Source organism: Plectropomus leopardus, chromosome 2 (assembly GCF_026936395.1).
Source record: "Plectropomus leopardus strain MGB_pleo_1.0 chromosome 2, ASM2693639v1, whole genome shotgun sequence".
Taxonomy (NCBI): domain Eukaryota; kingdom Metazoa; phylum Chordata; class Actinopteri; order Perciformes; family Serranidae; genus Plectropomus; species Plectropomus leopardus.
This window is the reverse complement of record NC_142177.1, coordinates 16248368-16263043: the sequence shown is the minus strand read 5'-3', so window position 1 is coordinate 16263043 and position 14676 is coordinate 16248368. Positions and strand designations below refer to the sequence as shown.

The 14676-nt window shown below is 41.2% G+C and overlaps 1 protein-coding gene across 6 annotated transcripts in view; it reads left to right on the top strand.

Moving 5' to 3' along the window:
• Positions 1–2616: 2616 nt before the first annotated feature.
• magi1b (membrane associated guanylate kinase, WW and PDZ domain containing 1b) overlaps positions 2617–14676 on the top strand; it is a 170755-nt gene continuing 158695 nt past the window's right edge. For all 6 annotated transcript variants that reach the window (XM_088086521.1, XM_042502614.2, XM_088086511.1 and 3 more), the window contains exon 1: positions 2617–3452. In XM_088086521.1, the coding sequence (XP_087942647.1) occupies positions 3155–3452 (298 nt within the window). In that variant the 5' untranslated portion in view covers positions 2617–3154. The remainder of the gene's footprint in view (positions 3453–14676) is intronic.

Below are 14676 nucleotides of genomic sequence, written 5' to 3'. Positions count from 1 at the left end.
GCTGAGGTTTAGCAAATGAACCTAATGACGGCAGTAAAAGAAAGAGATCACTAAAGTCAGTAGGATTTATCCTCTGGAGACGGTGAATGTATGTCCAAAAAATGTACCAAATCTTTGAGTAGATGTTAAGATATTTCATTGCGTACATTAAAACTGTGATCCCAAAGTGCCAGAGGAAATGTTAGTGGACCACCAAAGTCAGCAAATACATTCTCTGGGAACCACGAATACTGGACAAAAGTATAATAGCAATCCATTCAACTGTTTCTTAGATCTTTCTGTTTGGACATAAGTCACTGAAGTAGAATTAAAAAAAAAACTTGAACCTGCCTTGATGTATGGAAAAACTAGTACCCCTGATTCTTGCCTTCCACACACAAAGTTTTTCCCCTTTTATCAGAAGGCTCAAACCACTGAAGGATAACTCCCACAAGAAAATAAGTTCTTTTGTTTCTTGTGCCATTTAATAGCTTACCTCTGGTTTATGTATTTTTTATAGGGTAGTTGGAAATGCAGTGTTAGTGCTGTTTAGTTTAATGGTGGTCCGTAGATAAATGAAGAAGACATTCATAATTTATGATGCCGGCATATTTTGTTTTAAGTACTTTTCTATATTAATGTTTGTATTTCATCAATTGTCTGCAAAGAGAATTTCCCTCGGAGGCAACTGCAATGAACTGAGCACAATATTAAACATGCATTTCATGTATGAACAGCTGATGAAGATTGTTGTACGTTTTCATCTTAAAAGTGCACTTACTATTTCCCGTCCCATCCAGGCCAATGGTTTTTACTCCCAGGAGACCAAGAGTACTTTCACTGTTATTTTTAGGTTGAGAAAAGCTCATCTGCTGTTCCCAAGGTGAGAGGCCCAGCCCATCTGATCCCATCAAGCAGTGTATTCATCTGTGCTGTCTTAGTCTAGCTGAATGTCCACCTGTACCAATGTCTTTTTTGTCTTGCTTTCATTATATCTTGGACTATAAACCTGCTGTACAGTTATGGCCTATTCTCATTTCCTTGTGTTGTGTTCTTTCTTTGTTACTCACCAATCATCCCTTTCCCCTTCACTTGAATACAACAAATCAGAAAAAAATGTATAGTGACTGTAATTATGACACTGACCATAGATTGATAATGGTACAAGCAAGTCATTCTCTAGTAGATATAGAATTGCATCGTTGAAAAGAAAAAGAAACAAAGTCCCAATCCTTCTGCAATTTCTTTGATTAAAAAATATGAGTATGATGTCAGGAATACAAGAAATAATGCTGACATTTCTGTATCAGGGCCAAACACGCACAGAGGGGAGGTTTCACCCACACATGAAAATATGGTGAACCTCCAGTCTAGCCTGAAATTCAAGAATCCTACCTGGCAGGGTCACAGGTGTAACCCTTGGCTGACTCACTGATTGTCAAATTAGCATTTCAGCTAGAACCATCCACTCAAGTCTGAATAACCAACTTTTTTGAGTATCAGTTGAAATAATGACAATTCCTTCACAAAAATCTCCACAGAGCACATAAGCAACAGTGATGTCTAACAAAGACATTACAATAAATTCTATATTTAATACATGAATTTAAATGAGATCTTTTTAATATTTTATTGACTAGTCTAAACTGATTGGAGTAAACACAAGATGTAATCAGTCATTAAGGGAAGCCAGAAACTCTTTTATGTAAAAGGGTACAACCAAGATAGACCTTTCTGCCCTGAGCAGCACGCATGCGCCCATATTGCTGCCTTCATGTGCTCTTTGCAGACTCCGTCTTCCGATACTCAAATTTAGAAATGTGTCTGAACTCAATGCAATGATGATAATGTAAGTGAAGCACTTTACATTACTGTACAATTTCCACTGTTTAAGCAGTTATCAAAATAAACACAGCAGCCTATATTGTTTTGTCATATAGGCAACTGGGAGACAAGAAATTATATAAGTCAAGCTTTGAGTGACCTCAGCAAAGCTTGTATTTATATTTGGCTTGCGTAGAGTGATTAAAGTATATATATTACGTCAGTGAATTTCTTAATTATTTTTTGTAGTCTGAGCCGTTCTGGCATTTAAGAAAAAATGTTTTTAGTCATTTTGAGTAACCTATGTTTTAGCGTTTACAGTGTAAATGAATCTGCCTCAAAACATAATTAATATGGACATGGTATGCAATTTGGCACATTATATAATTATAAATAGTTAATTTGAGTCTCAGATTGGATTTATGATTCTCATTTATTCTTTTATTATTATTTTTTATTTAAGTGTGATGCCTCTTTTGGCCCATCCTATGGAATTACAAGACATGTTTTTTTTTTTTTTTAAATAAGCATTTTCTGGTCTTGCATGGACAAAACAATGCATGTGAAAAGGGAAAAGCACTCAAAATTAAAAACTGATTAAAAACGCATCACATTAAAATAAAATAAAAAACAAATAAATTAGGAAGGTATAAACTAATTTAAGATAAACATCATGGAAACTCCCAGCCCCAATTTACTTATTTTACACTAATATTTCCATTTTTTCCACATTACATATTGTTGGGTGGTCCATGTGAACCTGTCTGTAACTTTCCGACAGCGCCTGAACGCAGCACGAACAGCAACACATTCCCAACGCCACAGCAGAGCCCAGACTGGGAATGACACTCAGCTAAACTGCACGAGAGCGTCGTACCTGCTTAAAACGAGCCGAGGACGGTGTCAGTCACCGGCAAAGTGACGCTCAGATACGGAAAGGAAAGAGTTGAGTCGCTTTTCACTGAAGAAAAGACAAAAACCCAATTTAAAGTGAGTTTTAAGAACAACTGGGAGGATTTGAGAAGTGAGCACGAGCCGTGAGTGGAACCGTGGCAGATGTAAGATGACATCGATAAAGGTGGATTAAACAGCAGGGATGTTAAAGGGAATGATGAAAACAATATCTGCACAGTAAGGAGTGACTTTGGAGCCGACAGGAATGGCTTGATTTTTCTCACCGGGAGAGCGGCGGGACAACACTGTCAGAGGCGCTCATGTTTCTGTGGAAGAGAAAGAAAGTTTGCTGCGCTTCACTCGGATACACTTTCTGAAAGGCATCGCTGTTGTGACTATTTTTCACCCCAAGTGGCAGAGCCCGCCAGTTTTTGGTGTCGGCTCGTAACTGTTCACAATGTCCAAACCCGTGCTAAAGAAAAACCACTGGACCTCCAGAGTGAACGAGTGCTCCGTGTCCAAAGATGCCCGCGGTGACTTGAATGTGCCCCTGCGCGGCGGAGCGGAGAACGGGGAGTTTGCCTACATCGGACAACTTAACGAGGATGTCGTGGTTTACAAAAACGGAGCAATAAATGAAGGAGACCTGCTGCTGGAGGTGGAGAACCTCTCCATCTCGGGATTACCCCTGTACGACGTGCAGACAGTGATAAAGAACTGCAAAGGTCCCGTCAGGTTGAAAACGGTCAGGCAAGGTAAGGACTTTGAGAACACACACCAAACTGGGTTCAAACTTCTGCCATTTTAATGTTACACACTGTTCTGAAAAATTGTAAGGGATAAAAAAAGCCTTTAGTTAAAAGAGAAGGAACCACTCTGCCGTTCGGCACACATGAAATGAGAAATGAAGCTCAAAAGTTCACCGAAATAGAAACGTTAAGTTAGCTATGCCTCTAGAGAGTAGCTGTGCAGGTAATCTTGAAGTTGGTGATATGCTGAAATATTCTCTTCCTGACAAAACAATAGGTTATCAAGTTGTAGAGTACATGACAAGACGTCAAAAAGTCGCGACATTTTATACCTGTCTTTGAGCAAGACCGCGTTAAATTGACAGATTTTTGAATGGGATTTGGTGTGCACTTTCTTCACGTGCGAGAGAAAATGCCACCTGTCGGGCCCAGGGGGATTTGGGACAACATAGGTTCTTACATAGTGTTTATTCAGATTTTTTTTGTTTTATCTCATTACCAACCCTTTAGCACACGTCTGAAATAATCTTATCCTTACTGGTGTCACTCATGCAATTACTTTAAAGAGAATTTAACTATCAAACCAGTGACTTCATGCAGGAGGCCTGTAGGATAGCTCCAAATTCAAGGTGAAACCTGGATATTATAATCATATGCAAGAGTCAGATCACTCTGAATTTTAATTCAGCCAGACACCATACAAGCAAATAATAAGCTAAATCTGAGCTGGCCTGGATCTGTTTCGGCCGTGTCGGTTAGGCTGTACATTATCTGTTGAGTCCTCAAACAGGCTAGACTGGCAACACTTCTCCAGCACCTAACAGGAATGGGGACACCACATTCACGTAAGAAAAATGCGAACATCAGGCCAGCGTGGCTGGTCTGGCTCGTTCATGGTCAGCTTGACTCAGCAGGGCTGGGCATTTTGACACTGAGAGTCTCTGACAGGCTCCCAGTGTGGCACAGCAGACTGCTGAAGGGATGCTCGGAGCCAGCCTGGGCCACACAGACTTCCTGTAGAGACAGATAAAAGAGCAGCAACTCTTCAAGGACAATTTCACATATTTAGAACCTGTGAATGCTGGTAGCAATATAGCAATATAGTCTTTTCAGAAGTGGCACATTGCTTTTTAAATGTGCTACATGTGGAATTCAGCATCCAAGCAAGTACTGCATTAATTTCAGGACAGTATTATGATTATGCATTTAAGACTAGAACGATAGGCAGCCTCAACCTGCATATTACATTTTTTGCCACCCCATTGTATTTGCCATCACCTTGGTATAAAACATGAAAAATACACTGCTCTTGCCGGGGAATAAAAAGTAGGAAAAAAATGCTACAACAGTGATTTAAATGAAGGAGAAAACCTTCAACGTAAATGTCCTCACTGGGATGGGGAGCATAAGGGCTAATGAAAAACATGGTCCAGCTCTGATTAGTTCCTGCTCACCGGGTTTGTTTACCACACGTCACAGAATGTAGTTTTTGTTTGAAATAAAAGGCTTCAAACTTTTCATTTCTTACATTTCAAACAATTCTCCATGTAGAACCTTTTATGATACGCAGTATCAACTCAAATAGTGAAACTTAGAAACTGCCTTAATGAAGTATGAACAGAACACAACTAAATTTAAAGAAGGTCCTGCATACAGGTGTTTTCATTTATTGGTCAGTTACATATTTTATGTTGCTTTTAAATGGAACTTGTGAGCTTGTTGACATTAGAATTTGTGTATACAATTCAATTGATTAAGTGACTCTAGATTGGTGACTCTAAATTTCCCGTAGGTGTGAATGAGAGTATGAAAGGTTGTCTGTATTTATGTGTCAGCCCTGTTATAGTCTGGCGACCTGTCCAGGGTGTACCCCGCCTCTTGCCCAGTGACAGTTGGGCTCCAGCCCCCCCGCGACCCTTACGAAGACAAGCGGTCACGGACAATGAATGAATGAATGCATGTTGAGAATATCAATATTGTTCAGACATATACAATAAAACTGAAATTATATTACGTTCATATGAGTCAGTAAACACTGCTGCCTTTAAATGAAACGTGAGCTTGTAGTGAAAAAATCATAGTTACGTACATGAGGTGCTTGGTGTTCAAGTGGTTAAGTCGTGAGAGCACTGCTAGGCCATGGCATAATAAGACATAATAAAAGAGGGAAAAAATGAGGCTGTTGGGAATATCAACAGTTTCATATAAATTACAAAGAAAAACATAATTTATGAAATTATCAACAAACATGTCACAACTCGTGAGCTTTTGGGAAATTTCCACTTCTGAGGCTGTGAATATTACAACAGGGGGGTGGTAAGTAGTAGGTCAAGCACAGGTGTTACTAATAACATTAACAATGGCCCTGTTTTGTTGAAGTGTCCCATTGGGGCATGACAGTGAGCCAACAGGCAATACAGCAGGGCCGTTGTTAATTTTATTGTTTACACCTGTGCTTTTCCTACTGGGACAGGTTAAAATGACTTTTATGAAAAATGCCTTCATACTCACCATGAGGGTGTATGCTGTCCTGCCCTGACTAGTGCAACAAAACTGACTGGACAGGTGGGAAGATGTCAGTTAAACTCAGTAAATCCTACTCAGTCTTGAGCAAAAGGAATAATTTGGGAAAATAGGGAAGACACCTGTACACACATGTAGAGGCTTTAATTCAGTTTGAAAGCGCTCTTAATGTTTAAAAATTGTTGGCTACTTTGAATGTTCAGGATATCTGTTTTCTTGTTTGGTCAGGCACTCGAGTTAAGTATTGTTTACAAGTTTCCTGGTCATTCTTAACTGTGACAGGTGCTGCTGGTAGCTCGTCGTCACCCGTTCAGTTCTTGCAGGGGTAGCGTGTTCTCCAAAAAACTCTTGCTGCAGGAGGAAACAGCAGTAAACATATCACAGTACCAAGTGGTTTACATCTTCTTCAGAAAGTTTGCCTGTTGTTGAGTGCTGGATTTACATGCCTATCTTGAATATTTTTTTTTTTGTGGAGCTTGTAAATAGAAACCTATTTGGTGATTTCATTTAGCACTCATGTAAATACTTTGAGGAAATCACCAGTGTGAATTCTGATCTTGTAACAGTGTCTGTGTTGATTACACACCCCTCCTTCCTTTCTGCAGTTTGTAATGACTTTAGACAATAGCAGGAAACTCTTTTCTCACTTTGAACCAATCAGAAGTCTCTTAGCCCCCAGCTTCCCCCATTTTTCCAAGCCCCATCTGGGGATGTCGGGTGTCACCACCATACAACGTCACATGATTAGATTCCATTTCAAGTTTTTAATAATTCACGCTGTCTGGGAATTTCCCCTCCCTAATCAGCCTTAATTGGGAAAATATGCTTGGCAACAAGGGCCATCTGTAAAATCTAAGTGACCTAATTTTACCCGGAGCTTGTGCCATTTTCTCATTTTAATCAAGTGGGATGTGTGGAGAGGTACTGCTGCAGTGTCTTGGCTCACTGATCTTCACAAAGCTTTTGCTGCTGTTGACTGCCAGCCGTATAAAGAGACGTGTTGAAATGTGGGAGGTCGGGACCTTCAGCACTATTCACTTCTATTCAGAGCTGTTAGTGCAAACTCATGCGTGCACACGCACACACTCACACACTCACACACACACACACACACACACACACACACACACACACACACACACACACACACACACACAGACGCACACAGTGATACTTCCAGTCTGAGCTGATAAAAGGCTGTAACCAGTTCTGCTGCAGAGATTGTATTGTTTACTTTGGGTATCAGTGAGAAAGTACAGGACACACACAATTGACTGCAGAACACACACACCCTGTGCACTGCTGCTGAGTCCGAGCCATGAGAAGTCCACTTCAGTGTGTATCGATCGGCCAGAAGCTGTGGGAAAATAACTGGATTACGTAATTATGGACTATTACAGACAAACACAGATATACACTCTCACTCCTCACCCTTTTAATAACCTAATGCAGTTCAGTGTTCATTAGTATTATGAAAAAGACAGCATGCCATGTTTGCAAACAGAAAGTCACATAATGATGAAGACGTGTCAATCTGCAAAACACTGGAACTTCTTTATGGATTATTGTATTAAAAAGATGACTCAGTGCTCCACAAAACTATCACGGTCACACTGTGGATAATACAGTGGTGCACAAACACACAACCTCAACAGAGAGGTTTCAGATTGAGAGCAGATTATTGTCAGGCTCTCTCTGGTGATAGTACACATTTTGAGCGTGCTAATAATCAGGGAAATGTCTATGATAGTGTGAGATCTTGCACTGTATTTTTCATGGAGACATAAAGATAGCGGCTGTTACAGTTTAAGGTTGCTTTAGCACTGCTACTCAGCAGCTGCCCTGACAACCAACCTATCTGCAAGAGCGCTCCTGCAAAGTGTTTTTAAAAGTGGCTGCGGCAGCTGTGATCACAGGCAGGTGCTCTGGTGAACACTGGCAGATTCCACTGAAATTACAAAAAAATTTCCTCATATTTGGAAAATTTACCAGTCATCTGAAGTTTGGTGGAAATGTTATCCCAGGCCCAATTTTTCTTGTTGTTGTTCTTATAAGTTGCTAATGCTGTAACTGCATATTCAGACACCAACATTCTCTGCTCCCCCATCTTGTTTTCTTTCGGCTTCTGCGATGCCTGGTTTTTGATTGGTCAAAGCCAGGCGGCAACTGCCAAAAGTTCAACACTGTGAACTCGCAGAGCGAAATCTGTGTGCATTCAGGTGGGCAGCAACCACTTCATACCTCTCCCACCTTGTTCGAATCGACACTTCCCCCTGTCGCCTTCACCTTATTGAAATGAGCAGAGGTTGGCAAGTTAACATGCGGTTGTGTGAAAGCCCCATAAGGGCCATGAAACACCAGGCTACTGGTCTGCCGTTGGCCAATGTCAGGCTGTCGGTGAGTGGCCCTAGTCTTTGCTGTATGTTCCACATTGTTGGTAGTTGGCCCTTGTCGGTGGCTTTTTGTCTGTTTGCTCATGATGAATTGGTGGCAGAGCCTGTGGGTGAGACAAATCATGCTGATTGGCTGTCCAGCTAAACCTATCAGAGCACAAGAAGAGAAACAAGGTGAGAAAAAGCTGTATACCTTCATTCCCAGGCTTCCACTTTTCCTTTTCGAATTACGAATACAGACCACCGGCGCCTGCTGGTATAAAAACTTATTTTTTCTCACACAGTTGAAGAATGTATGTGCTAGTTGGCTGTTGGCTAGTCTTTGCAGTCTGTTCAAGTGCAACTTTTTGGTACCAGACATAGGCAACGTGAAACAACACAATATTCGGCGTTCATCGCCACAAGTTCTTTGATGTCAGTTTGGTGGTTCTGGGCCGTAAGTTTAAGATTAGATTGTAATTATGTTTCAGGTTTAGGGTTCGGTATGTGTTAATATTAGGGGTAAGGGACTGTAGCCAACAAAGGTCCTCAAAAGCCTTGTAAAACATACATGTGTGAGTATATGAGTATGTGTGTGTTTTTTGGTCATGAAAAGTAGCACAGTGGCCCAGAGTTCACGGGTTTCCCCAGGCAAGAGGTATGCTGTGTGTTGGTTGCCCTGCAGGATTTACTGCATGTGACTACGCTCTCACACATACACTTGAAATCTGAATCCTCCTCATGTAAAACCAACCGTCGCTTTCCAAGACCAATCAGGAACTAAGGAACTACAGCTTTGGAAGAGTGTAATTCTTCCCAAGCTGCATTATATTATGAAGCTGGTGTGATGAATGAGGGCCTCGCTGTAGCTATAAATTTCTGGAAGCAAAAAATATTCTCTCTTTCATAACGCTGGTGCAGGTCGCTAACCAGGGCTGCTCAAATTTACAACACCGTGTTACTGCATTAACTCTGAGCTCCGGGTGTGTATGTGTGAGTGTTTCTGGCAGGCATTGCATATGGAAGTGTTTATTTCCTTTCTCTCTGCAGGAAGTTGGACACCCCTCCTTACCCCAACCATTCTTCCACCTTTGTATTTTCTGACAGCGTTGGAACGACTTCACTTCCTCCCTCATAGCAGGCTTTAGGAAAGATCTCTGGCTTCAATTTTAGGGTGTGTGTTTATATCTTTGCAAGTGTGTGTGGGGGGTAGGAAAAAGAGGGAGAGTCACATGTGTACAGTATAAGCATCTTGCCCACTTTGAGATGAATTTGTGTTTATGTGTGTTGGTGCTCAGCTTAAGCTCTGCACTTAAATACAGTGGAGGGACACTCAGTTACCATCTAAATAGACCATGAAATGCTGCCTCACTAATGCTGCTCTTTTTGTAATCCCACTAAAGAGGTACATATGCACATGTGCACAGTCTGTCCTCTTGTTTGCTGAAGAATAGTCTTTCTTTTCCTAATTAGCTCAAGTGTAAGTTGTATTGAGTCTGAATGGGCATTGGTCACACTTGGCACTTGCGGTTACACACTCTGTCAGAGGAAGAGAAAGGCCAACTAATTTACGATAGTGAGTTTAGTAGGGCTTGGGGAGAGGCAGTGAGGCCGTTCCTTCCCCTTTACTTTGAAGACTCATCCAGTGTCCTCACATTGTATACATCCACAGCAGAGGAGTGTGTATTTCTGAGGAACGTGTCAAGATTTAGGAGATTTACCAAGGAACATCAGGACTATAGAGAAGTATCTAAATATTAGTTGTAAACATGACATCACAAATTGCTGTTTTTTCTTTACTAACAGGAAATCAAAGCCTCTTTATAGATGTCTAAGTCAGCTGTTTGTTTTGTAGCTTTAATGGTAGCCATGAAAATTGGAGCTCCTTATGAGTGCCAGAACACACAGGAAAATTAAAGCCTTAAGCTTAATATCAGGCTGCTCTGGTTCTGTACCTAAGGTATCATGCTAACCTAAGTGTAGACAAATCTACTCAAAAGGCATTGACTTATTGCCGCACTGTCAGTCCGACTGCTTGGTTAGCATAATCCCCCAGCTGGGAGGTTTGTTGATGCTCAGTGATGGCAAAATTAGACTCTAATGTCAGAGCAGGTGAACGTCTTAATCAAAGACTTTTTTAAATGAAGCATTAAGATCTTGAAAATATGCATCTATTCTCAGTTGTATAAAGGAGCTGTACGCAACATTCAAAGAAATATCTCTGATTCAGGCTGATGGAGGCATGGAGGTGGCTGAGCTGACTGCTAGCAGCTTAAGGTGCTAACTCAGTAAACAGTGGTAACAATGGCAATCATGCTGACCAAGCTAACATTGTAACCTGGGGTGATATTGTAGGGTGGGTGCTATATGTTTCTGCATTGCTGCCTTCCTGATAGCAGTCGTAACAGTGCAGTGTGGCAGTGCATAGCTAGCAAGTGGGATCGCACAAAGGGACTCACATGCACTAACATGCACACACTGCTGGGCCCCATACCACAACATTGGACAGAGAAGCTCGAATTGGGCACACACAAAACGAGAATGACTTTAATTTCTGCTCAGGATGCCATTTAGTCACTATATCTTTACATAGCTAATGTAGTTTTTTGCTGCTATATTAATGGTTTGAATGTCACTAACAGGTCCTTTAAAAAGTTACTTCAACCCTGATCCATTGGTCATTAAAAAAGAAGTTATATTTTCTTTGTATTTTTTTTTCCTTGAGATACCCCCAAAGTCTAAGAAGAATCTATGACTCACTTTTGACAAACACCCTGGAATTCCTCCATTTGTACTACTACTTTTACAAGTAAGGAAGTGGTTTACAGTAATGACCGTACTCCTCATTCACATCCCCTGTTCTGTGATTGTCACTTGCCTATGTGGAAGCCTTTTTAAGCTAAACAGTCAGTTCAAATGGCTCTGAGCCAAAATCTTGGTGTGTCTGTTGTTAGGCTCGGCTGGTATGTATATTTCATCCCTCCATACCCTTCTGAAATGTTACCAGGGTGTATGGTATATGACAGTATAAGTGTGGGGTGCTGACACCCCTGCCCTGAGGGCGCTACTTACTTTCAGTTTGTCCGACTAATAAATAAACAATAGAAACCCACAAAATGTTAAGAAAAGTAATATTCTCACAGCTGCTTTCCCTATTAAACAGAGAAATACAACTGTACACCTTGTACACCTCGTTCACGGAAGACAGACAAGGCTTACATACCTCATTAACTCATCATAAAGCACGCGTCATTCAAATAGATGGAAACAAAATAAAACTCACTCAAACCATATTGGTTACTCTTGCTAGTAATTTAGTTAGTAAGTCCATTGTTCCAACACTTACCAGCTCCGGTTTGGTTGAAATAAATCCTTTAATGACCAAGTTATGTGTAAAAAAACATGCTATTATTCCCCACAGTCTCTCTCTGCTGTCGCTGGCTCGCTGGCTGTTTGCAGTTCTGTAATTTATGATGGTATTACAAAACTAACCATTGTTATTTCTAAATACCTTGTTATACTGAAAGATGGTGTACTGCACATACTTAGTTTGAAAGCATTTTTTTGAAATTGTGAAGTGAGTGTGTTCAGGCTAAAACAGAGGGTTAAGTTGCTGTTCAAACTCTACAGCACTAAGACCATCTCAGGTTTAAAGCCTGTAGATCAATCAGAACCAGAGTCACCCTTTGAACTGTAAATGTGGTCGTTAGTAGCTGAGTGGTGAAATGTTGTACCAAGACACCAACCACTATAGAAGCAGCTGATGCTCTGCCAGCGTTCAATGTGCACATAGTCTTCACAGTGTTTGAGCATTGGCTGTTCTGTTTTGTGTCATGTGTTCAGTCAGGAATGGGATCATATGCCTGCAGATAGCAGTGGGGTGTGTGTGTGTGTGTGTATGTGTGTGTGTGTGTGCGTGCATGTGCATGTGTGTGCGTCCGATTGCATGCCAGACAGGCTGACACGGCCAAGTCTTTCTGTCAGCTCTGCTGCAGTTAAACTCAGATGAGATGCGGTTGTGCCTGCAGCGGGCAGACGAGGAAGCAGAGTGATTGGTAGTGGCTTTGGGCATCATTAATATAGCTAAGACTAGACCCAGCAGCAAGTGGAAGTGCCCAAGAAAAATGCTGCTGGTCTGTTGAAAAGTTTGTTTTATGTGTTTTTATGTTTTTAATTCAGCAGGGACTTGTGCACAAAGAAACATAGTTGAGTGCTTGTGCATTTTTAAGTTCATCTTTTTGTCATGTTGCAGCATATTTGACTTCTTGCGACACAAGATAGTAAAAGACACTTGGAAGCTTACTTGGAGTTAATTTGTTGTTGTTAAAACTTATCATCAGCTCGTTATCATTCCAGTCATGGATGCATCTGCAAAAATCTATACTTTATCTCTCAGGCTCCTTGAGATGTAAAGACTTTTCTTCCCAAGTCTGCTTCCTTTTTTTTCTTTACCTTTAATTATGTTCTGGTTGAGGCCTTTGGGGTCTGTTTACACAAATCCCATTAATGTCAAGTCTTTGGGAAGCTTACTCACATACAATCACGTGCTCACACAGACAAAACAATGGGAATATCTACAGGTTTAGAGGATAGTCTAGCCCTGATTAAGAGGATTTAGACACAACTCTGTCTGTTGGTCCACAGCAGTGAGCACACATGCACGCACATGCACAGACAAACACACGTACACACGCACACACAGGCCCAAGCTCTCAGGGTCTTCCTGCAATGGCAATTATGCAGCACGCAACAATGCCTCGTTGAACCACACTGCCTTAGTCCTCCTCCTCCTCATCTTTCCTCGCTCTATTCATCTCGTCTGCTCTCTTTATCTCTGCCTTCTCAAGTCTTTATCTTTTCTCTCCACACTCATTGTCGTCTGAGTATGGGAATTGTGATGGCTCTTATTAAGGGGCAGCCTATTCTGACTGAGTCCCCCCTCCCTGTCCTTTTCCCGCTTAAGTCCTAATGAAAAGAATCATTCCAACAGGTCACTTCACAGTAGTTATGGATGAGTGTGTGCGGCAAAGCATTGAAGACAGCTTTACGTGGATGGTAGTCATGGTGAAACGAAAGTGTGCTGGATTACACGTTAAAAAAAATTATCTGAGAAAGAGTTGAAGTAAGGAAGACATATTGGTAACGTGTTAAGGTTTGTGGTGAAGAAATGACCACTGATCTGTGTGTTTAAGTGTCCTTTGATAAACCTAGAGTGATGTTGTTCTTTAGTATTTTAGTAATTTATGTGTACATAGTAAGAGTTAAATTCAAACCGACCTCATGTCTGTACCATAAATATGCAACTGGAACTAGCAGCCAGTTAACTTAGCGTAGCATATAGACAGGAAACAGGGTGGAACAACTAGCCTAGCTCTGTCTAAAGGTAACAGTCTGTCTACCAGGGTTTCCCACACATTCATTTATTTGTGGCATCCCACCATGATAAAAACATCTCCCACTACGTTCTGACTTTATATTTTTGGAATTTATATACTGCTCTGTTATTCATTGCACCACACTTTTGGAGTGCAGAGTGTACTCTAGGCACAGATGGAGCAGAAGACTGCCAACTGCAGTAAAAGTGAAACTTAACCATTTATTGTGCTGGGTCTAAAAGTTTGCTTTCACTCACCTCTGCAGCAGCTGCTCCTCTTATCCATCGATCTGATCATCTCTGATCAGATTGACAGATCAATTATCCACCCCGCAATTCAAACTTCTCAAACTGCTGCTGAGAGAACAGGCTTAACAGGCTTGTTCTATATGAAAACACTAGCAGAAAAACAACAATTTGCCATTTTACACGGCCTGCTGGCTCTGTAGCTGTTGCAAGGCAGGTGTTCCCAGCCAAGAAATAGTGTAGCACATTATCTATCATGAAATGGTGAATTGTTGTTTTTTTGTATGAAAGTGAATTTTCCATTCCTTTAATCTCTCTGAGAAAACGACTGAATTGCTGTTAATTTCGGAACTGTGCTGTGCTGTCACAAAAAAGGATGTGGCAACCAATATTAAAGAAATCTTAAAAGTGTTTGTGTGTGTGATCTTTTGTTTGCACAGTTTGTACATAGATGTGGAGAGCACTATTAAAAAGGAGCCTGCAGTTCTTCCATCTGGAAATATCAGCCTCAGTAATGATGACCAGCGCTAAAGCATCCTTGATTGAGAAAGCATGTGTGTGCTGCGGTTAGCAGGAAGCCTTCAGGACACCAAATGGCTTTGGTAATCTCTTATGGTGACAGGGGAGATATGGTTGTGTCATCAGCTTTGCAGGTGGCCTCCGAGTGCTTAGCAGCTAAGGGCCAAGTGACACTGTGTCTTAACAGCTATTGGAG